This window comes from Phaethon aethereus, assembly GCF_964289735.1.
Source record: "Phaethon aethereus genome assembly, chromosome: 14".
Classification (NCBI taxonomy): domain Eukaryota; kingdom Metazoa; phylum Chordata; class Aves; order Phaethontiformes; family Phaethontidae; genus Phaethon; species Phaethon aethereus.
In genome coordinates, this window is record NC_138590.1 from 5,197,603 (window position 1) to 5,223,266 (window position 25,664).

Genomic DNA, 25,664 nt, shown 5'->3' on the forward strand with positions numbered 1-25,664 from the left:
AAGACTGAAATAACCTTTGTATAGCAACTCCTTCACAGCCGACCACGGCACTCTTTAAGGCATTATAAAGACTCTTTTAACTTCACCAAACGTGATATTTGGCCAATATTGTACTGCACTTATACACAGGAGACACACAGAGCTGCACTTACAGATATAATACCGTGAAGCTGTATACCTCTTTTATGAAAATGAGACACTTTAGAAACATTAATGCATTTTAAGAAAAAGGTGTCAGTCTTCTGTAGAAGTGACGTCAGTCAGCTCCTTTTCTAGCTGGACAGGGACGTTCAGTTCCATGTGTTAAAATAAATTGGGGATATATCCAATTAAATGAAGAAATAAAGGAATTCCAGCCCTACAGATTAGAGCTCATGTTCTTCGTTTTAGATAATGTAAACATACTCTCCTGTAGCTCAGGTATAATGTTTTTTCTACCTTTTACTGTAAGCTAAACATTAGGGCAGCTAAGTTTCTGTGAACAAAATACGGAACAGTGTGTAATCCGTTCTCTTTATCTAAGTGTAATGCTAATAAAAGGGAACATTAATATTATCTAACGTAAATTTTCTGTGGGCTGGCCACGGGTTACATCACACACTCCCGCGGCTTGCTCGGGTCCCGGCCCCCCGGCTGGACTGCTCCGCAGAGCCGCCTCCTGAGTGCAAGTGTTGCCGCAGGACTCGAGAACTACAGAACATACACACCAAGCGGCTGACTGCCACAATGCACAGTGCAGACGTCAGCTGCATTTCCACACCTCAACGTCTTTGCTCAGTTTCAAACTTTCTGTTACCTCTGCAGAAGCAAGCTCTGTCCTGGGCTTGAATTAAATTCGAATTACTTTTGAGGGAGAAGAATAAGAACCTTTCCTACAAGTTTCCATAAGATCTCAGATTGTCCTAGCAGCAGGGTTAGAGCATTTGCTGTCGATAGACAGACACCGGACAGATGAAAAATCACCGGAGCTGAACTGAAAACAAAATGTTTTCATAAATTACACTTCCAAAAATAAGCATCAAATGCCTTTTGTTCCCCGAGATGATTCTAGGGGAAAATGAATTGCACTAAAAAATCCAAAATTTTATCTAACATATGACCTAATTTCCTTTCAAAAAGAAACCTGTTATCTGCAATAACAGCATATATAGATGATAAAAAGTAGCCCCAGTGGTTAATAGTAATTGAGGACCAAGCAATATAAGTGTTTCTTAAAACTCTGTCCACTAACAATATTTAAACCAATGGTATTCCTCCATGTATTTCTGTTTGGATCTAGCTTGTTCCAAAAGATGTTTCAATAATTTTGAAACACAGCAAAACCAGAAAAACATTATTTTCTACCTGCCATATGGGTATAGAAACATTTCAAGTATACAAGTGGTGTGATATATTGCTTTTCTTTATTTCAAAAAAAAAAATTCTAATCATAGGAGGGAACTTTCATGCTCTATATGAAAGCCTGTAGTTGTTCTGTAAAGAAAATAGATAATCAGTATACTAGGTATTTTTTCAGAACATGGTTATGATGCATAATGAATGCTTTGTTTGAAGTGCTTCATAATAGCATCTTTGCACATCTTTTGGCTGAAATTTCTTAAAACACAGTGCAATTTCAGCAGTGCACCATGACCGACCGTTTAAAAAACGACCACCCCCAGCCCCTGCCCTCCCAACAAACCCACACCTAAATCTTAATCAATGCTGTCTCCCAGGAAATTGTGACAGATTCTGTGAGGAACCTGGGACCCGTGCGCATTAGAAGTTCTTTCCTGCAGGGTTAGCAGGTGTGGGCTATGTCAAATAAATTTATTGCAGTCTGGGCTAATAACGAAAATTATAGAAAACCTAGATGAAAGTGCTCTGCATCCAGCTAATTTGAAGGTACCTTATGAGACAATAACAAGCTTCTAACAGTTTTTCCCTTTTTTAAAATACACTAATTATGCTTAATGTTCCCTGTCGCATTAGCTTTCATGGTAATTATATTTCGAAACTTTTGCAATTAGGGTACAGTTAATATTGTGGAATATTGCAATTATTTTTCATTGTGACACCTCTATTGAAAACTGGTGGCATAATGATCACATTGTTCAACTAAATCAGAACTGCAGAAATATGGCAAATGAACCAATTATACATTATTATTTCTAATTACAGATAATGCCCTTTCCCTTGTTTTTGTCCGGAAGAATTTCTCAGATACCCGGTCTCTTCCTATTTTAAAAAAATGCCAACAACTAACCGATTTCTCCACCCTCAGGTTTTTTTCATACACTTACTGATATATATGTATAGTAAGTGTATGTACACTGCACATTACATATTTATAACAGGTGAGCAAGGACATGTGTGTATGGGTACCTCAACACATACAGAGATAATTTACAGTTGATACAGGTTCAGTCAACGCCAGCTATAAATGTAAATACCAGTAAGTTGTACTCACTCTGTGTAAGGACTTTTCTCGCTGACTGGTCCGCGAGCGTAACTTCAAACGCACTACAAATGCACGCAGCAGCTTTTCTGATTCAGCCTCATCTTGCCCCAAACGCCATTTCCTTATTTCTGCTCCGTCTTTCTCTTCAATGAAGTCAAGGTCTTTGGCTCTCTTCCCGTAAGGCTCTAGCTCTCCCTTCCATCATTAAACCTAAACATCAAACCCCCAAATTTACGGCCCCGATTCTATGTTTATTGATGCTGAATGAATGAGCTCAAGCACTTGATAAATGACAACAGCAGACATTTCTAAGAACTAATATATGTAATTGTTAGAATTCGATGTTCGCTGCTGGGCGTCGAGGAGGCTGTCTGTAATTAAGCCCTCCTATAACCTGGTAAGACAGAAGACTATTACACAGAAGTACCCTCTGAGAAACACAGCGGAGGAGTCGGAAAGGAGCTGCTAAAACAAAGCAGCCAGACGGGTAATAGGAAACATTCTAAGCATTTTCAATACTTCAGCAATTCTGAGAGTAATTATCATTTACCAACATTTACATTCTTCATATGGAATTTTAATCAAAGCTCACCTAATTAAGTTTTTATTTAAATTACAATAAACCAGTGATAAATAAATCAACAATCAAATCACTGACTTCAAACAGAGAAAACCTTTACCAAAAACACTGTCTTGCCAAACCCCACCATCTGTACAACTCCCAGCTACCAGCCTAATGAATTTCAAGGTTATACTACCAAGCGTAAGATATAATTTCTAGCCAACATTGGACAACAAAAATGAAACATGTATAAGATGTCACACCGTTTCTGGCATGAAAAAAAAATCTGGAAACAAGTTTACATGACTCCTTATTCCCCTCACTAAAGAACTACATAAAATTAAAGCAGAACTCCTCCAAAGATTATTTCAGGCAGAAATCTGAAAACTGTAATTTTCAGTTTATTCATTGTGGAGTAGAATTTTTTTAAGAACAAAGCCTCTTTCAGTAACCTGAACAATAAGCATATTTTCAAAATGAACTATAACTCTATCTCCTCTGAGCCTCTGAAACTCTAAAAGCTGATTTAAGTGATTAAATGACAGCTGGAAGTCCCGAGAAATCTGGCACAGAATATAACTTTTAAGAATGCCTCAAAGTCCTGCCATCACTAATGTCTCAATCACCACTCACCCTTCCATCATTTCTTGGCTTGTATTAATTGATTTATGTGACTTTATTTTTCTGGACATAGTATTTTTTTTCATGCATTTTTGTTTCCCTTAACTTGGACAGACAGTCTCCACCACCTACTGAGCACTGAAAAAATACAGGACAAGTAAACCGAGCAGTAGAGCGTGCCTCTCCCGCCCTGGGCAACACCGCTTAAGTACATTTGTACATGGGAAGGAGAGGATGACCCACAGTGCTTAGGTGCATGTATATATGCATAATTTGATATGAAAATCACCTGTAAATTACATAGGTCTCCAGGCTGGATATGGGCAATAACCAAACACATTTAGCAATATAAATATCTGTTAAATAACACCTGCTGAAATATTACTAACAGCAAAATATTATAATAACCTTAAAACAGTTTAATGATGTGGTTATAAATAATCATTAGTGGCTTAAAAAGAGATTAAAGAGGAAAAAAAAAGTGTGGATGTGGCGCTTCAAGACGTGATTTAGGGAACATGGTGGCGCTGGATTGATGGTTGGACTTGATGATCTTGAAGGTCCTTTCCAACCTTAGTGATTCTGTGAAATTATTTTCCTTACGAAAAAAATAGTAAGTATTCAAAATAAATAGCTTTTTTCCCTAAGCTAATGGCCACGTGTAAGATCAGCGCTATAAAGTCCATCATATTTGAGAATAAACTCATCTTCAGAAACTCCTCAAACTTATTCTTAACTAGCAACAGTCAGAACATATTAACGCAATAACCATTCTACAAGTCACACAAAATTTTTTGTTTTCTAGGGAATAATTCTGTCCAATTCATTCAAAATTTTCTATCACATTACAGATAAAAGTTTTATGGTAATCATCACCTTAAAAAGGAAGGGCTGTAGGATTTTGAAGATTTATGAAATAAAGGCAATGCTTGGGTGTACCTATTTAACTGCCAGCTCATATCACGCCTATTGGATCAATTTTCTGGAGCAGTGAAGCACATACGCATTGGTGTTAATTACCCTGTTCTTCGTAATGACCATTTCTTCTATTGGACAATAATATTTGCTTTACTGACAGCTGTCAGAATATTCCATTAAGATCTCCAGAGGATACAAAATGTACACTTCATCATGCGACATGCCGGGTAACATAATACTTGAGCATAGCGATGGCCTTCCAAAGCGTGTGAGTAAATTTGACTTGTGTATTCCATTACTTTTGTGGAAGGAACTTGGATATTCCCATCTCAATTTGAAATCTGCAGCTATTTTAATTTCACAGAATCACAGAATCACTAGGTTGGAAAGGACCTTCAAGATCATCAAGTCCAACCATTAATCCAGTGCCACCATGTCCCCTAAACCATGTCCTGAAATTTGCTTCATTACCTAATGTTTAATTTTTTTTTTCATCAGACGTGTGATGTGTTTATAAGTGGACATGTAATTTTATTTCCTGAAAAATTTCCTACGCACTTTTAATTCTGTGCAAATTCCTGATTAACTGATTGGCCCAATAATGCCTATGTGAGGCATAACAATTCTGTACGATGACATAGCAGAGCTGTATGTCACTCGGAGCCGCAGATATTTAAATACTCCCAAAGTGAGTACCAATTGCTTTTTTGGAGCTCTTCCAGTACTTAAAAAAGCAACCTAACTTTATTATCATTAAAAGCAACAGCATTGTATTTCTTTTAGTTGTCTCATCTTTCTGAAAATTCAATTTTTTTGTCCCCTGGTGATTGAATTTTCATCGATATCAAATCTCAAATGTCTCATGAAAAGGATTCAACAGAGATAAGTGGAAGTGCAGGAACTTGAAGTTTCATTCTGAACTCAAACCCAACTTCTCAGTACGGCCTCTATGTCTAGACTAAATATATAATGGTTGCAGTGGACCAGCCAATAAATCACTACTGTTTTAAGCTTGGATATCTATTGGTTTTTAAATCCTGTAAGTAAGCAAGCTTTTAACATTTTCAGCTAAAGATCTGTAGCATAAAAATTTCCGCAAAATCCCTCAGGTTTACACCAAGACAGCAGAAAAACTACCCCTATTCTGATGTGGATCACTTGTAAAGTATAAGTGATTTTAATATCCTTAGTTCAAATTGCTTATCAATGAAAATTCAACTACAGAGTACATTCTTTTGTTGATTTACATTTAGTTATGAAATGGATCGCAATGTGAAAAACTGCTAGAAGTGGCACCAGGCATTGAGCGAGTGGCTCAAACAAGAGCTAAGAACAAATAAAAGCAGGTAAACAGTTTCGTTACCTGGCTTTTGATGAACAGGGTACAAACAAGGAATCATTAGAGAGCCTTTAACCATCACCTAATAACACAGATTAATAAAAAGCAGCTGGGAGAGCAGTAAGATAATACATTATCTTCAATTTTGTGGAGCCTGTTAGAGCAGGCAGATTTGGGCCGCTGGCTGTACCATGTCTGAGCCATTTGCTGTATTTCTGCTCCAAACGTTCTCCACTGTCCTGAACTTTACTTCTGGGAATTTTTAGCAGTGTTCACATATTGTTGTTATACTATCAAATAAACAATATCTCATATCTTCGACAGATTGCAAAATCCAAACTGACGGCGGAGAAGGCATCAAATCTTGTGACAATATGTACGTATTCCATACAGAACTTAGCAGCTTCTATAGGAAGACGGTGGCCCGGCGAGCCAAGAAGCCTGCCCTCATGGTTGGGTCGCTTTGGGAAGTACTACCTGCTTCCCAGCTATGGTGTTTGCTCTGTGTTTGGTTTGCAGTGAGAAAATAAAAACTTTGATCTAAAAAAAGGAACAGAAGTCTAACCGTTGCCTAGACTGAAGGCTAATGGGGGGAGATACAGAGAGTTTTGGTGTTGGGAAACACATAGCAGGGATTAGAAAAACTACAGAGAGGAAAGCTCTATTTTTTTCTTCTCTATTTATTTTTATTTAGTTTATTTTTCTTTTCTTTGATAACACTGTGATTAAAAAAAATCTGAAGTTATATAATTTCACTACAGTTTTCTCAAACTTTTTAGATGCTTTCTCATAAAACCACCTAAGAGGATTTTCTGGGAACTAGAAATATTTAAACTGCAGAATTTTTGCACAGACTGAAACCTAATGGTGATACTTCTGTAGATCCTTTTAACATAAGTCAGTATGCTAAAGCATAATTCCCTAAAAGAAGCAACTGCAACGAACTTTTTTTTGTTAATAAAACAAGCATAAGAGATTGGTTATTAAAAAACAGTTCAAAACTAAGATTCCCAGAAAGATGACAAAGTATTTAATGTATATATTTAAACATCTAGCTAAAAAAGCCCGAACAACCAAACAACAACAAAACAAAACCAAAAGACAAACCAAAACCACATGCAGCCTTCCCTCCCCTCCAAAACCAAACAAAACCCAACCACCTAGAGAGAACAAACAACAAACCAGCTATCCAGAAACTGAATTTGAGTCTGCAGATCCCTTAGGAATTTGGAAATTTGAATTGAATCTGCCTATCTTGTAAAGAAAATACTATTCTGTAAACCCACCTATAGTATCCTATGAAGAAACCATTGAATGCAAAGGCTCCTGATCCATCAGGATCCATCAGTACTAATTTCCTCAAAGAAATCTAAATGTTAAATATTATGAAGTTGCTATCATCTGAACTAAACTTGACTGAACAGTTTAACTTCCATGTTACCCAGAAGAGTCAGCTATGCTGTTAGAGTTCCAGGTCTCAATGAGCAACTACTGTAGCTCCCCAGAATAAAACTGCCATGATAAAGAACTGTGAAATAGTACCAATTGCTTTGTGACAGCAGGATATTAATGGATATTGTTCCAGAAAAAAAAGAAAATTAAACAAGACTCTCTAATGCAGTTACGTTTCTGGCATGATCTCAGAGGAACTGAAGAAAGAAGAACGTGGAATCTTTCCAGTTGTCAACAATAAAAAAGAAAAGAAAGAAAAAGAAATATATTTAGAAGAACTGGTGTGTGGTTGGATATACAAGTGCAGAAATAAGTTTTGAAACCATCTATATACTTCTGGATGGTGATTTCTAGTGACTTGTATTACATAACTTTTTCTGTACATGGTTTAGAAGAAACAGCTTGTGCCGCCTGTGCAGATGGACCGGGCTAAAGCCAATTGCTGACAGTACACTTTAAAAAGTTTGGTTTCTAGCCGGTCTCTTCAGTCTTTTCCTCAGATTGGTCTTATAAGTACGTACCCTCGCCAGCCTTTCTGCATTACCAGAACCACCAATTCTCAGTCAGTTCATACACATCGGTCTCCACAATCTCGCGCTTTCAGGTCAGTCTCAAACCGGGAACTCAGGAGTCTTGGAAATTCCTCCTTTCCTTCAAGGTGCTCTGGTTTACGCTCTCTTCTCCAGCTGCACAGAACACTCACAAGTATTCATGGATTTTAGAATTCTTTAGCTATTCTTTAACTGGTGTCTGCCTAATGCCTGCTTCACATCGCAAGGAGACAAACTATTCATGAATATCTAATTAAATTTTGCTACATTTTTAACTGAAAAAGATAGGGGAGGAAGGGAGAAGACATTTGCAAAATGCAGAAACATCTAATTAAAACAATAATTACTTCATTTTTGAAATGAACCATTTCATTTGGAAGATTTTTAAGCAAAAATTTTCACCTTTCATTTTGAGGATCTGTGTCTGGTTTTGTGCAGGTTTTTTTGTTTGTTTTATTTTTTTACCCACACTAAAAGAAAATGTAACACAAAGGTCAAAATTTAAAATTTAAAAAATCCCCAAAAACCAAACCCCAAACAAAAAACAACGAACCCACATTTTGCTTTAAGATTGAAGTAATCCATATTGCTTTTTCTAACCAAGTTTGCAAATTGAAAATATCCAAATTTCTTCTTTCATTCCACATAAACCTTACCAATTGCCTTTTTTTTTTGTTTGTTTTGCTTCCACATTACTCCCTTTTGCCTTTGTAGTAAGTTTTCAGCTACACCAGAAGTGAAGGTGCCAGGAGTTAATGAAACCTAGCACAGGGCCACTAGGGATTTATCCGCACTCCCAAACCTTCCCGGTCCCAATCCTCACCCCCGGTGCTTGACAGAACAATTCACAGCCATCATTTACCACCTGAGCTCTAACTCCCTTCCCTTGACTTCCTAAATTATCTTCTCAGAAACCTGGAGCTCGCAAACTTATGAAAGATTTTACAACTTTTACGTGTTTGTTAGTGCCTATAATTGACAGATTTGTGTCAAGTGAAACAATTATCCACCTGTTTGCGGGAACAAACATGCTCAAACACTGTTTTGTAAGGCAGAACATTTCACACTTCATTACAGTGTGTATTAACAGAGGACTTTGGTGTTTTGTGTACAAAATTCCCACTGACTCCAGTAGAAAAAGTGATTTGTAAAGCCCAAAATAATTACCATGGCCTATACATTACAGATTTAATTAATCCAGGGTGCAGATTTCTGTGTTCTCCTCAAATCATGTGAATTAGCGGCTGGGACTTGCCATTTCATGATATACTAACAACTGTTCCCCAGGTTTGGGGATTCAAGTACCGAGGCAATACTGAACTTTTCTGGTTTTGTTACGAATGGAAGTTTTGGGGCACAGTAGTTCACAGCAAACCGGTCCCTCTTTGGCAGGTTTTGAAAGATCTAGCAGCAAAATAAGACACCCTAGTTTTCAGGAGTTTGGTATGTATAGGTTTTTTATCGTTTATAAAAGGTCATTCTCATTTTCTACAGTCTTCTAGTTATTGCTCCTAAATTAACAGAGCATCAAGGACAAGGAGTCTTCTCAAAACAGTACATCTTCTATACTAAATCATCAGTTCTCTTCACTTTTGATAGATCAGTTTTCAGATCCTAGATATGCAAGATAAGTACCAGCTATTAAGTACCTCTACTATTGTAGAGGAGCGACATGTGAGGCGCTACCTCAGTGGCGTGAGGAGCGAAGGAGAGCTGAATGACAAATAGCACCCTACGTAGATGGAAAATGTCACTGCAATAAAAGCAACCTAGGGAACTGGGAGCAAGCCTAACATTGGTACAGACTGGTAGAAAACACAGGATCCAAACAAATGGAACAGAGCGAGAGATGCAATTTCATTCACGTGTGAATGCCACAGAGCGAGCTGTGGAAACATTTGGGGAGCTGACAAAACCGAATAGGATTCCCTCTATGTCACCACGTCAGGATATCTGAAAAAATAAGCATTCAACTTTTACAAACATTCAAAGTCCTCAGCTTTTCTGTGTAAGCATCTGGCAGAAGAATAAATTACATATATTTGCAATGCAATCAAGGAGGCAATATTGTTTGGTTGATTATCATATGTGAGAAAAATATCCTCTCGTCTGCAGTTTTAGTATGGAATTATCGCAAACAACAAAGGAATTGGCCCGTTCGACTTGCACTTGAACTCCTTCATTTCCGGAATCTTCAGTGGCGTAAGCCAGCTATCCGCCGGCAGTATCGGGACAGCCACGATGCAAATACAGACTACGACCACAGACAGAACCAAGCTGAAATGGCATGCTCAACTCTGAACACATCCCAAACCATCAAAGCCTTGGAACACTTACTCAGCCTCTCAACAGAAACCCCATGGTGTGCACGTCCATCGTGCTCCCTCTACGGGAAACGTTTGTAATTCTACATCAAAATAAAGCAGCTGTTTAATGGAGGAACCACATACTTTTATTACACTTCCACTGTAACAGTGGCTGCACAAGATTGCTGCTGAAGGTGAAATTGTAAGAAAGACAAAATCCTGGTCTACAAAAGCATGTATCAGCAAAACCCAGCAGCAGACGCAGTGATGCAAACAAACAAGTCCTCTTTACAATATGGCTTAATCCATTTGAGTAATTGGATTAGGAAGTAACAGGAGAGCATATTTTGCTTGGATGAGCCGTATTTTCAGTGGAGGGTTCCGTCAATAAAGCTACCTGTGCAAACTCTTTTAGTGTACACACGCCCAGAGGGCAACAGGGCTGTTGCAGGTAAACAGAAAGAGAAAAATATTCAGAATAAAATGACAGAGTTCAGATTTCTGTCATTTATGCTGAAGGAGTATAGAAGACATGCATAGGGGAATGGTCAGGCAAAGAGTCAGGCATGAACGGGGGAAAAAAAAATAAGTGAGAATAATTAATAACGACTGAGCAGTTTCTCCAGCGATGTGGTGAGTTCTTCACCTCCTGCAGCTTTTAGAATAAGATTGAACACCTTCTAAAAGAAAAGTCCTAATTTCTATTGATTGAATCATGCTTTATACAAAGATAAACTCAGTTTCTAGAGGTGTTAATGTGATCAATAGATCACATATATTTATTTGCCGATTTGCCTGATGAGTTGCTAATATTTATAAGCATATTACAAATAGGTATTATATAACTGTAAATCTATTCAAGCAACTCTATAATGGGGAATAATAATTAAACACTAGATAAATTAACAATCTATCATTTAAACACAGCAGAAGTGCATGGCTTCCTCAAAGTTAGGAAATGCATATGACAAGATATTGACTCAGATGAAAAGTCCCCCTTTGCCTTCAAGTGTTTGTAACAACACTTCTTTGGATTTACAGGTATAAGGAATGAAGTTATTAAACCTTTTGTTATTACAAAACCACCAACCAACCAAACAACCCACAGAACTTCCTGTGTACAAATGTTGCAAAGAATTCTGAAAAAATTCTATCCTAAATTTTAGGTTCTCGATTTTATAGTCCATGAAGTGCACCTGGCTTACATATGCTTGACTCTTCAGTTTGAATGATCTACCAAATTGTGTTGGTGACAGTTAAAAACATGTTTTCTAAATGTTGCCTTTCTATATAACAGCTGCAGAATCCAGTATGGAATTGTTAGGACTATGTCATTGCTGCCGAAAAAGGAGCAATGTAGTTCAGAAGCATTCAAGAGTAGCTGAGAAGATTCAAAACTCTGTATCAAAACACAAAATTATTAGAAAGCCTGAGAAATTCCCTGCATACAGCACAGCTTACAGAGAAAGCATTAGCAAGAAGAATTTCAGGCTTTTCTACACACAAAGGGAAAACACACAAACAGCATCAGGACTCAGCATATGAAAGAAAAAAAAAAAAAAGGTGGCAGAGTTACTCTGCTTATAATTGTAATTTCCCCAGTGCCTTTCAGTTTTCAAGCAAGGTACCAAGTCTAGGCACCCATTTTCTTGGCACAATGGCATGGAGCAACAGTATCTAGCCTTTAAATTTCAAATGCACGACATGTATTGGTGTTCTCAAACCAGCTGCTAGGAGACAAAATAAGGACCGTAATGAGAAAAAACAAGGCCTGACTGGCCATAGTAACTAAGTTGTTTCCCAGCCATCGTGGTAGGTATCAGAAAATGGGCGAGTAACATGCTGGAGCAATAGAACCCTGGGAAGTCCCCCCGCAGGCGCTGTGCTGCACGGCTTTCCTTGCTCCAGGGCCGCCCGTTTAACATGTTTACGAGCCTTAAACTAAAACGATGTAACAGGAGCAAAAAAAACCCTCGGCGGCTCTCAAAACCATGGTGAGCTTAAAAATGCAGAAACAACAGGATTAGAATCTGTTCTCGATTCTATCGCTTTTTGTAATGCATTATCGTTTTTGTTACCATAAAACCTTCTGTTTGAGATTTGTTTGTCTGTTAGGATTACGAATTCATAAATTAATAAATACAATGTTTCTGCAATATCTTAATATCTAGAATCACATCTTCTGGCTGAAATTCATACATCTCTTGGCATCATCAACATATGCTGCACAGATTAGCAGCAGCAATAATATCAGTAATAGTTGCAGCAACATGGAGCTAATGCTTAGGAGAAAGTACACCCTTCAGTTTCAATGGGAAAACATAGCTCATGCTGTTCCTCCCACTTCTAATTCCAGTCCAAACCTCTAAAATTACAAGTAGTGCTCAAGAGATGCAACAGAATTAGAATGTGACTGGCCATTAAGGATTTAGAAAATCGAAGTATTAAAAACAAATTGGAAAAAATGTGATCTATTTCAAGACCTTGCGGCTAAATACATGCGCTGTTTACAACATGTGCAGAAAGAGACTATTGCTTAAAACCTCAAAGCTAGGCCAGTCTTCATAGCATGAACATTAGAAACCAACAGGCTTTAGTTTCTGTTCAATCTTATCTACTGTAATAGAGGAATCTTTATTGGGCATTGCCATCTGCTGAAAAGAAGTCTTCAAGAAATACAGGGCGGTTTATGCTCTTCAGCTACATTAAGCATTAAGGACAGAATTCTTCAAATCAGCGTTGCTTTATTCTACTTCTGGGGCAGTGCGTAACTGCCACGGGTTCCAAGGTAGAAAGAAACCTATAGCATGGAAATTCTCAATGATAAAAACAACAATGGACCCAGCAGCAAACATACATAATTTACTCCCGATTTGGAAACAGAAATTAAAGTTCTACATCTGCAGCCCTTTTTTGCATTGCTGTAAAACTAAAACTATTGTGCAAGTAGATATACCCTAAGTGTTTTACTCAGGTTGAAAAACAAACAGTTTTTCTGTTGGGATTCCAAAATTTGGTTTAATAGGAATAAAACCGACATAAAAAAGTAAAGGCAAAGCTGCTGGCAACAACCCTCCTCCTTTTTTTTTTTCTACGTAAGATTGAAAAATCACCCGTTATATTGTATTATGACATTCCAACAAGATGAGTCACCTTATATTATCAGAATGAAAATACATACAATATATACAGGAAAAAGAAATAAATGATTTCCTACTGTTAGCTGTGAGAAATCATCCTAGAAAATGGTGTTACAGGAACTGACCTTCTTTTAGAAAAGGGAAAAAAAAAAAATCCACTAACTTTTCATGGCTAAAAAGTCTCATTTCCTTCTGTAATATTTGTTTTTCAAAATACTATCAGCAGGTGCACCAGATTTCAAAAACCTCTTGTCCTTCATCACATATAATTGTGCTGCATATTATAGTAAGAAATACAAGCAGAGGAATGTAAGTGATGGGAGTTCAATTAAAACCAGCATAGTATCTGTTGCATAGAAAATGATTCTGCAACTGAAATCAGGTTCTAATGAGAGAAAAAAGGAATACATTTTCACATATTTTTAATTACACAGAATTTCCTCAAACATGATTTTTAATAATATATTCCATTAGGTTAACATCATATATAAAGAAACTGCATTTTCTGATTTCATTTTAAGTTTGATTTTGAGCAATTATTGTGTCATTGTTCTGCAGTAGAAAGGTTGAATTCATTTACTGTGTGGTTACGCTAGTTATGATTGATGTCGCTTCTCCAAATGATAAACCAATCACCCCGATGATGTAATGTCATTTTAAGAGTGCTATAATCACATTTCTCTCAAACTGGAAGCTCTGATGAGTTCTAACAAAGATTTATTGTAGATTAAAGGCCTTCATAATATCAACAATAGATTGCTCATTTGATGGAAGATTTGATTAGGTAAGTTTTTTAGGCAAATGAGTTTTCCAGATATATCAAGAATGGCTATTGTGAAGGACACAGGGCAATACATGTGGACGACTGTCACCTCGTATCCAAGAAGACTCATCTTAAACTTGAGGAGTTATCCTGTAACTGTAGAGGTTGAAGGAAGTGTAAGTGTACAATCAGACAAATAAGAGGACACATATTATGTAATGTAATCAGTATGAGACTTCTGCAAATATTTCATCTTCAGCACGTACTTTGAAGACTGTGATAGAAATGCTTAAGGAAGAAGCTAGAAAGTGCTAGCAAACATTTATTAATGATCAAATATTATCTGGAACCAAAGCCTTAAACCTAAATTTCTTCAAATCTTCCTTTTTAACTCAAACCCAAATTTTAACAAAATATTTAAATTTATCTACTCTGTCCCAATGTCTGGATCTATGTTACCACATTTCCATAGGAAGTAAAATAGGTTTTTAAAAAATATTTAAATTTTTTTTTTAACTAATAATAAAAAAAAAAAAAAAATCAAAGCATGGTCTACCATTCCATATCATGTAGATGATAAAAGCTACTCTGAAAATCTTTCAAGAATAAGGATGAGCCACAAAAAAAATAGTAAGCTTTTCCAATTTAAGGTGTTTGTCACTATCTGTGGCATTTTCTTATAAACTCTCTAAAGGAATCATTGTGAGAACTACAGAAACGATGACTATTATACAAAAAGAAACATAAAGAACTTTTCCATCAAATGTTCAGATGTTGTTTTACTGCAGTTTCCTTCATTTGGCTTCATAAAAAAAAGCCACGCTGGTTCATTCATTTATAGCCCCTCCAATAGGGGCTATAAATACCAAGTACCAAGGATTCAAGTGTCCTCCAAGATTCTTTTTTTGGTTCACATTCCCTGACCTTGATTTTCTTCTACCTAGCAACCCTCATTGCATCTCCCTCCCATTCACTTTTCCCATTCCCTTATAAACCCTTGTAAACTGATCCACCACATCCCTTAGACAATGTTCTCTGTTTTGTTCTTTATTCCTTTCTTCAGCTGTCAACATTCACCCGTTCCTGCGCTCCGAGATGAAGCCTGCACGCCCCAACAACTCACTCCTGGTTGGTAACGGTCCATCACCAACCACTGAACCGGAGTTGCTTTTGCCACGAGTATCACTTTACGTGTCTGTGCCCTGAATTTCTCCTGCTGTTTTATTGCCCTGTTACTTGGTCTCACAGGGTTCTTTTGTGAATTCTTCACAGTCTGTTCTCATCCTTAGCACCCTGCCACCAGCTACCTTTCTTACCCCACAGCTCACCATCTTCTCCAAGTCTCTTCATGTCCCATTACCACGCAGAAATCTTCCCTCTTACCCTATGTTAGTTTAGTTTCTTTAAAAGTACTTAGTGACAGATTTTGCTGAGACCCTTTTGAAAATACGAAGACACTTCATCAAGCAGGTCACCCTTATTCAGAAACGGCTGAATAAGGCCCTTCAAAGAGCTCTCAAATGCCTCTAAGGCAGGACTACCCTTCAGAGAAGTTAAACTGACTCAAAGACAGAACATATCCACTGCCTCCCCCACACATTTCCATAGTTTCTACTGAGTTGGCCATTACAGATGAAGGGAGTTTGAGGTCTGCAGCTCCCCAGATCCCCCAAACCTCTTAAAAAAACCAAAACCAAAACACAAAACCTCAAAACTGGTATCACATTTTGAACCTTCAAACCTCAGGTACCAAGGAAGCATGCTCAATCTCTGAATTATTATTTCTTTGTGTAATTATATTTTAATATATCTGAGATTGCAATTGGATCATAGGGTTACGGGGTAATTCAGGATGGAAGGAATCCCAGGAGTCCCTAGCCCAGCCTCCTGCCAAGCAAGGGCAGCTCAGAGGTCAGATCAAGTAGCTCAGGAGCTTAACCAACCTGTTCTGGAAAGCCTCCAAGGACAGAGAGTACACAGGCTTTCCGGGCAACATGGTCCAATCCAATGGATTAGGAAAAAATTTTACCTTACAACCACTCTGAACCATTCATGTTCCAACTTCTGCTCATTGCCTCATCCTCCCACCTCGCACCATCAGCCACTTTTTCAAGGGCATCGTTCAAGTGTACTGTATTCACCCACAAAAGCCAACAGTTCCATACCACATATCTCCAATGCTGTTCAGCTCTGTATTGTTACAGGAAAAAGCGACCTTGAGCAGATCAGAAACTGCACATAAGATATAAATTTATAGAGTTTAGTTAAATAGACAGAAAATAGACAACAGATAATGATGTTAAAAAAAAAAAAGGGCACAAAATAAGGAGCTACAATAGCCGCCTTTTGTTTTGTCTGTATTTCTAAAAAAGGATTGTATCTTCATTCCTCAATTTTTGGCTGTCAAAATGAAAAGTCAGCATCTGTTAATTTAAAAAAAAGAAAAAAGAAGAAAAAAAAAAGCAAGAAAACAAACCCTAACCACTACAGATTATATGACTGACAGCAGAGCTGCAAATGTTTTAAAACAGTGGCCTGAAAGACAAGAATTAATTTGCTGAAAAATAGCAGTATCTTAGTTACATGTGACATCGGGAGTGTAGAACCAGACGGATTCTGAAACAATTACAGACATAGAGTGGCAGAAACAGCACACATTTTTAGACACAGAACCTCATCACCTACATGAGATACTGGACTAGGATATGCAGAACAAAGAACCGTTGTGTGTACACCTCTCTTTTACATCATCATCAAGGATGCACCTCTGACAAGATTTCAGTAATATTTTTTACACTACTTAAAACACTCCTAAAATGAAAATTCTCTCTATAGCAAAATAAGGGAAAAACATATATGATGTATGGCGTTTCCAAAAAGGTTTCTGTGAAATAAAGCAGTAATATTTTTGTTTGCTGCGCTTCCATACATGCTCTCAATTCTATGCTGATGTAAGAACACCTTTGCAAAAAAAATGCATAAACACGCGCAAACACATCACAAACTCCGTATGTTTGCAATTTTCTTACCGCTGCTGGAAGCCTGCTGCGGCCCTGAACACGCTCTTAGCAGATATGAGTTAGGAGAGAACTCCTCATCAGGATTGGTGTCCATGATTTGATGGGACGTATTGCTGTCTAGCAATGGCATCTGGCAGCTAACTGGTGGAGGATTATGAGAGCTGGGCAGCTGAGCAGATGGAAGAAGGCTAGACGAGGATGTAGGTGGAATGGGACGACCTGGGAAAGAGGACACAGGGATCAAAGATTAGCAATGAATGTAATGAAAAAAACCAAAGAGCCAAGTAATTGCACTGTAACTGTCCATCGTTAGATACGATTACTGCTGTGCAGAGCCACAAAATCTCTCCACTGGTGCGAACTTGTCCCTTTGTATCATATTCAAAACATTGTGAGCAGCTATGTTGCGAACTCATTCCAAAAATCCCTCCACAGCATCAGCTTGTAACTCATCAGGCGAGCAGCTGCTGGGTGAATGAGAGCCACCGCACGCCGCTGGATCGGACGCGGTCGGTTCTGCGCCGGCACCGACGCACGCGGCAGCCTAGCGCCGAAAGGCCCCAAGCTGCATTCTCAGATGCTGCAAAATGCCAGTGCGTCAGCTACGTATTTCACTAGAAGAATTTTCACAGCAATAGGTTTTTTTGACTAAGTAAGACCAATGAGAAAGGGAACTGTAATGAGTCAATTCCTGGAATTGCAACACATGTCTGTAATCCTCTATTAAAATAACGGTGGTGTTTTGTTTTGTTTTTGGTTTTTTTTAACCAGGGAAATTGCTCCAGCACAGGAATCTATTAAAGGCATGTAACAAGAACCGTGGGAAGGCTACAGCCAAGCTACAGTTCTCCCTATATTGCTGCAGATATTTCCAAAACACCCCGACAGATGTGAGAGGAAGCACCAGGGACAGCAGGACGGAACGGGAGGTACTGAATTCGCAGAGATGGGCTAAGCTGGAATATGGGTTGGAAACTCTAAGCTTTCCTGTCCGTTCCCTCTCATTTGTTTCTGCGCTGGTGCTGTAAGGGGCAGAATTTCCTGCGTAGCTCACCAGACAGATTAATGTCAACTCTGAAACCTGATCTTTAATGCGCACGGTAAACCTCAGCCCACTGTAACAACACATTTTTGGTCAATTAAACTAGTGGTATCAAGTCAACAAAAAAACCCCATTCATAATTATCTACTCTTTGCCGTGTGGACTTCCCTCTCAGAACTTTCCATCAGTCCATTCCACCAAATACACACAGATGAAGAGAGGTTTTGGGTTTGTGTGGGTTTTTTTTTTACATTGTTTACTAGAATATGATCATTTACAGGAATGTGAGGAAGAAGGGAAACATTCATTCTGCTTTCTGCAAGTTTATCTAGTGCATTGGAGAAACTGTTCATGAATAATTCATACACAGGGAAATATGACCTCTGCGATACTGCCACAGCCTGTGAGGCAAAGAGAGATCCTGCTGCATGCCAGCTGCAAATGCTAAAAGAGAGCAAAACTACATAAAATAGTGCATTCTTATTTCCATCATTCTTAAAGAAACAGTAGCAGAGCAAATACACACTGGCTTTCTCATTAGTTACATCTTCATTTTTGGAATCAAGAACCCCTCACTTTATATGAATTACACAAAGGTTTATATTATTAGGTAATCTTCTAGAATCACATGTCAAATTCCAAGGGGGGGGGGGGCGAAGAAAAATCAAGAAAATGAAAGCATTCCAGCCATCACATATAAATTATATTTGGGGAGCAGCAATCAACCAAAGGTACCCATAGAAACTGAAAAAAAAAAAATTTTCCCTGCATGGTACCAGCAAATAACATGAACTACTTTCTTACGTTCAAAAAGTTTAAAATAAAATAAATACCTGGCGATAGGCAAGTGATTATTATGCTTAGTTTTCATTATATTTTTAGCACTGGTTAAGTTGATGATAAGACTAAATGACCAAGTTATCATATGACAGAAATGGGTTTAAGCTAGTCCACAGTAAGCCCCATCTACCATCTTTTATACTAGAGAAAATTCAATATGCATTGAATATTTTTGTTGTGGACTTGCATTTACGAGAAAATAATTCTAATACAGGAATAATTACTGTTATTATTCATGATTATGCTATTCTTATGAAATACTACAGTGACTATCCTAAACATTCAAGGGAAGTGATTGAGCAAAACCAGTTTCTAATTATTTCTTTGCAGTGTGTTGGAAACAAGCAGTGAGGCTGAGGTTTGACACACCTCTGACAGGAATGTGACACTGTGCCCATTGTGTGCATTTAATTTTCACATATTCTCGCTCTGCTTCAACATTATTAAGTTAAAAGAAGCAGCTTATAAATTCAAAATCTGCATTTACTGTAAAATACGGAAATATTACTGTATTATAAAAACGTTGGACGTGTCAGGTGATGAGATGAAGGGAAGATGATTTTGCCTTCTGTGTAAACTACATACAGTATTTCAGAGAAATTTAGGTACATTTTTGCAGAATACACCAAGAGAAATGAAAGAAACAAGAATTCTCTTGCCAGGAAAGCTAATCACATTGTTACCTTCATGAAATAATACAGGGCAAATCCCTGAAGACAAGGTAAAATGTCTAATTACTACAGCTCTGTTTGTAGCTTAGAGGAAACAGAAGGTATCAAGTTGTTAAAACGTTGCATTATTTTGGTGGGAAGTTGGCTCCTGAGGAAGATTCGTCCATGAGCGCATGTTAATTGAAAAACATAGATGTCTGTGAGCCACAGAACCTACTGCCAATCTGTCCTGTGGTTAGATTTCCTGATAAGCTGCTAAATTTGATTAAACCTTTTCTTGTGGTTGGGGCATTCATGATCTTTCTGTCAAGCTGATTTTTGGCATCCACTAAACATTAAATTCCCACTACAGCCTCTCACTCTACAGTAGTGGGGCTCTAGCAGAGCAGCTTCCCCTGTAAGGCTCTCCACCCCCGCTCCCCAAAACACATAGTACACCCAACCTTTTGTAAAATTTGGTGGGAAGCGAGTTGAAAAATTACTGAACAGGAACAGCAAAAGATACTATTAAGCTTCGTTGCCTTAGGAAATGAATCTAAAGGGTAACTATCTGCAGTACCACAGTTGACAGAACGGTTGTGAAAGTACCAAAGAGGATTGAACGCATGCAGTAAGGCTGTAAAGAGCATGATAAACGCAAATTATTTGTTCCTCTACACTCTTAAGCTAGAAATAATGGGTTCCATTCATACTGTTGAATACTAACATCCTGGTCAAATAAGTTCAATGTATTATTATACCATTTAAAATAACAGACTAAGCTTTACAGGTTTTATAAGTCTGAGCTTCTTGGCAGACCCATTCCCGTGTCTGCAGATATCTTAACAGTCATATTTTGAAATCCCCCATCTCCTGAAATGATTCTAAATTTCCATCACTTCACGACGGGACTCGTACTCGTATAACACCGTACAGTGTTATAAAACATACTGTGATGTATGGTAACATCGGTATTCTATTACACTGCTGTTTTCAAAAGTTAAATCCATAATGTAAATAGGAGTTCGTACAATCTGTGTCTACTTTTTGCATATCAATATGATAAAGCTTCTGTGAATAAGAGTTTTATGTAGTGCATTGACAGAAACCCTATGTAATGGATACTTACTTCTATTGACAGCAATAACGTACTTGTGGAATGTACCTAAAGAAACATAAACCAGATACAAATGCTAGAAAGGGAAACCAAAGTCTAAAAGCTAATATATTACAATTTCAATAGTAAAAATTAATATTGGTTCTTCTTCAAATATCTGTTTACAGGCATGTCCATACCACACCTACTCATGCATGGCAAAGAGTCATGCAGATACTGGATACAGTATTTCTAAGGCATTTTTCAAAAAAAGCAAGCAGACAAAAAAAAAAACCACCACAAAAAACACTTTTTCCTTTTTTTCTGCCCTCCCTCATTACTTTCTCCTGTCATTTATCTTTCTTACTACTTAAAGTGAAGGAAAAAACTTCATAACTCTCCTTCTGGAGGGCATTCTGATTTGGGATAGCTTTGGGCTTCCATGCCGCATGGAACTTCATTCTGCAAGGGCCTTTTATAACTTATATTCCTTTTCTTTCCCCCTAAGATGATATAGCAGACAGCATAGACTTATTATTTCAATTTTTTTTCTTTTTACAGAATCACATCCTTCTTCATCAGCCCAGGAACTTCTATGAAACTATTCCTCAATTACTGCTACACTTTAAGTCCCTGAGGCTTAGAAGCTGCTGTAAAATCTACATTCAAAAACTGGGCCACGCTTGTAGCTGGTAACAATGCCATAGCTCCACAACCACCTTCAGGAAGACATCCACAAAAGCTAGGTATGCAGGTCAGACACTGGTGTGAGGAATGTCTTCATTCTCCTTGTTAAGGACAGCTTCACAGCCAGACAGAGGTTGAATAAAGCACCAGCTTACCAGTGTGAACCTGCCATGGTATAACACAGCAATGGGGCGGCAGGGAAGACTGCCTTGTAAGACAGCTAAGAAGAGTTGAGTTCTGTTCGTCTTCACCACAGTAACACATTTGGGAAAGACATACTCTGGTTGCTGTTGGCCTAAAAGACCAAAACCCAGCACCAGGAGAAACAACAACCAACCAAATAACCAACCCAAAAAAGGACTGCCTACAATCACTCCTAACATTAATATACAAAAATAAGAGAGACAACCAAAGAAGATAAGCAGGCTGCTTCTCAGTTATGGAAGGATTTTTGCCATGCACTTGCCAAACTCCTCTTCCTTCCTCCTCCTGCAAAGGACCCATGGAGTTTTCTGGATGAGTAAAGCCCACGTGTGTGTGAAACCCTGGCCTCTATATTCCACCATGGTGCATGACAAGAAGCAGGGAACAAGGATGACAAAAATTACTGACATTAAAAAAATTTTGACACAGGAGCAGTCACTGTGTAAATATGCATTAGAAAAATACATCTTGAAGGCCTGTTAGGTAACCTTTCAGCTAACTGTAATATTGCATAGTCTTACTACATAACATATAAGAAACATAAAAGTATATATTTATATAACTATTTATGTATTTTTATATATTTGCACACACATTTAGACAGATATACATATTATAAAAAAAACCCCATTACTTTAAGAGGTCTAAAGGATCAATCCAGACTCCTTAAATAGCCATTTTGCCATTAACTTTGTTGAGGGGGAAGATGACCACCTGTATGTTGCCATCCCACACTCCTAAGCTATCCATTTCCATATAAAAATGTATTTTGTTAGAAAAGATCTGAATCTCAGAGGTGATAAATACAGATCTCAAAGCTTACTGTACCTGCAGTGTGATTCTCAAGCTCTTGCCTTCAGAAGAATCTAACTTCTAAGGTTAGTACATGTGTAGCAAAAATCCGTGTAGGTTGCTCAACCCTATGTATTTTCAGCATGTCACACTGAGAATTTCATATACCTAAGCAGCATATCTTGATTGACAAATTAAATTTATGAAGGCATCTTCCTATGCATAGAGGCTTTATAAGGAAAATCAAGTTTCAATAGCTTTAAACAGCTGGTAATCTTCATAGTCAAGAGGTTATGATGTAACTATTCTGTGCTTCTCTAAGGCTACCTGCTATTCGTGCAGAAAACAAATAAGCCATCTGTAATAGCTACATTAGTCACATATATTACTATCAATAAAGTGACTCGTGTCTTTGTTCTACAGATCTGCTCACAAGGGCCAGAACTCAAGTAGAAAAGATATACGCAAGCCAAAAACTCGCTGCGCAATCCTCGACACATTAGATTGCTTTTTAAAAAGAAGGGAAACTAAGGTAACTGTTTATTTAAAAACAACTGTTTGGAAGATGTAGTAGCATTCAAGTATTAATGCAGGAAGCCAGGGAAGTAAAAAGTGAAAGGAGATGTTTCTACATAACTGATGGCACCATAACAGAAACTCTAAAACACTTAATTGGCAATTAGGATTTTAACGTTTACTGATGGAAGCTGATATTCATGTTATACCAATACAAAATATAGAACCCTATGTAAAGTAATCCTGTAAAATTGTGTTAGTGACTTAAGTGATGGGCAGTGTCATGAGCAGCAATTGCTGTCTCGCTCATATTTGCTGAAATTCTACAAGGAAGGCTGTCCAGTAACGGCCGCGGCCGGACATTAACTCGAGACGATAAAGGCGACGGATCGGATTTCCCGGCTCCGTTCCTGCCTTACTTCGGGGAACAGAGCCGGAGAGCCGAGCGGGACGCTGGGCGGAACGCAGGCAGGACCCTGCCCAGCACCCGCACGTTCCCAGGCCAGCCTGATGCACCTACATCGTCAGCAACATTAAGTTCACCTTAAAGAGTGAGAAACATTACTAAATATGTCGGGAAACAATTAGATAATGCAAGGTGTGCTTTCGCAGTGCAAAGCGCTATAAATTAAGCAGGTGGCTGATGGAGGGGAAGCTTTCCCGAGGTACAGCGCACTCAGCAGACGCTCCGATTCCTCCCCAGAATAATCGCTTTCTGCAAGAAAACAACTGTCCTTCAAATATTTATGCAAATCATGTCTTGCCAATGGGCTGGGCACTCTCAAGCAGAGTCATATTTAATAAATCAATTACATGTTGTCATAACTGGCATAAGGAATATGAATATTTTGTATTTGATGAAATTAACTGACAACAGGAAAACTCACCCATTTTCTGTATAGCAACAGCATCTATCATTTCTGTAGCTGCACTTCAGCGCACCGGAGGCCAGCGCGGAGCCCGGCACGCAACGCGTTCCTCAGGGGCGAGCGGCTGCCCCCGAGCCAAGCGGGCTGTACCGCCCGCTCTCAGGAGGAAGAGACCGGACAGACCTAACAGCCCCCTCGCCTCACCCCGCGAGCAGCTACGCTAACCTGCCTGTAGAGAGGACTCCGTTAACCCACCCCTTACTCAGCAGACTGCATCTGAAGTTGACAAGATGAAACAAAAGCCCAAAATGAAGCAAGCAAGAAAGAGGGAATTCTTTTCCTCTTTAACTTTCTAGCTAAAAGAAATTATTAAAAATTAGAAATGAGAAACCATTGCCTTTCTAGCTAACAATTTGCGATCACTTTCTTCAGCATCAAGTTGCTTTCTGTTGCCTAAACTCCTGTTGCATTTTTTTCTCTAAGGCAAACAAGCTTCAAAACAGCAAAAAAGAAAGATATAAATCAGGATTCGGATGACAGAGTTATCAGTGAAGGGAGGTACTTCCAGTGCTTCTGAAGCTCCTATCTCTCCAAAAGCAAAAAACAAACAAAACCAGCCAAGCTAAGGAAAAGATTTTCACAGAGTCTATTTCACAAGAGCGAAAGGAGAAAATAAAGTCTTCCTAAAAGCATGGGGCTGATATTCCTGCACAGACATGTTTATTGATGTTTTTAGGTATTTCTCTGCATCAAAATGGTTACTCAGGGCAGCTGAGGATGAAGTTGATACCATCACATCATACCAGGAAAAGAGAGAAGGTGGCTCTGAAACAATTAAAAGAGCATGCCAAAAAGAAGATCCAGATACACTAAGTCATCACCTGCGGTTTACAGAACAATGAACCAGCAAAGACAAATCAGTACTAGGGGTTTGTGTAACTTTCCCATTTAATAAACTGAACACCCTACATGCCTTGCTTAGTTTTTTCCAAAACTTTTGTTATGCAAAAAAGCACAAAATCCAAGCACGAGCATGAACAGAGTAAAGATTAAAAAAAATAAAATAACTATGTAACTACAGGATAGCCAAGAATACACCCCAAAAGGCAATTTCTGACAATGAATAAAGAAAAATTTGTGTATTTGGTCAGTAGCTCCTCTGAGGGCAGAGCCGGAGAGCCCCGTTACGCTGTTTTCACTGACACACTGTAGATCCCGCTCTGCCAAGCAAGGAACGGGTGAGCTGTTTGCGATAGCTATGCCTACCTACAGCTACGTTTTTGCGGACCGCGTGTCTGACAGCTGTCCACTCTGCTCCTTGGGGCTGCCCGGAGCTATGTTCCTTCAGGAGGACTTCACTGGGACCCCTGAAGCCCTGAGATCTTTCTTCCCTTTTTTTTTTTTTTTTTGGTGGGTTTTTCATTTCAAGATGGCTGAAGTGTTGAAAGGCTCGTGTTGCAGTTCCTCAGAGAGCAGGAGCCAAGCGTCAGTGTTGCTGAGGCACAGCTCCATCACATCACGAACACTTGAACTCCTGTTGTGCTCAGGGTGAGTGAAAGCATTTAGGTTGGCAAGATCTCCAAAGATAATTCTGAAGCCAAACTTAGTGCAAGCAGCATCCATTCCCCTGGCTCTCAAGCAGGCAATGGAACTAACTCTTCTCTCAACCCCACCCAGGTTTCCTAGAGCCTTTCTGTGCAACATCAAAAAGCAAAATCAACTCTGTGGGGACCAAAGCCCCCAGGAACAGGGCACTGAAAAAAAAATTAACACATATCTGCCAAAATCTCTACCTTCTTTATGAAAATATGAAAGATAGTAACATAGGATGATCTGAAGCAGCATAAAATATAGTT

General features: G+C 38.5%; 1 protein-coding gene across 6 annotated transcripts in view; it reads right to left on the minus strand.

The window, feature by feature from the left end:
* Positions 1–25,664, minus strand: part of TENM2 (teneurin transmembrane protein 2) — a gene marked incomplete at both ends in the record, with an annotated part of 548,700 nt that overhangs the window by 222,106 nt on the left and 300,930 nt on the right. For all 6 annotated transcript variants that reach the window (XM_082006200.1, XM_082006199.1, XM_082006198.1 and 3 more), the window contains one exon: positions 17,122–17,331. In XM_082006200.1, the coding sequence (XP_081862326.1) occupies positions 17,122–17,331 (210 nt within the window). The remainder of the gene's footprint in view (positions 1–17,121; positions 17,332–25,664) is intronic.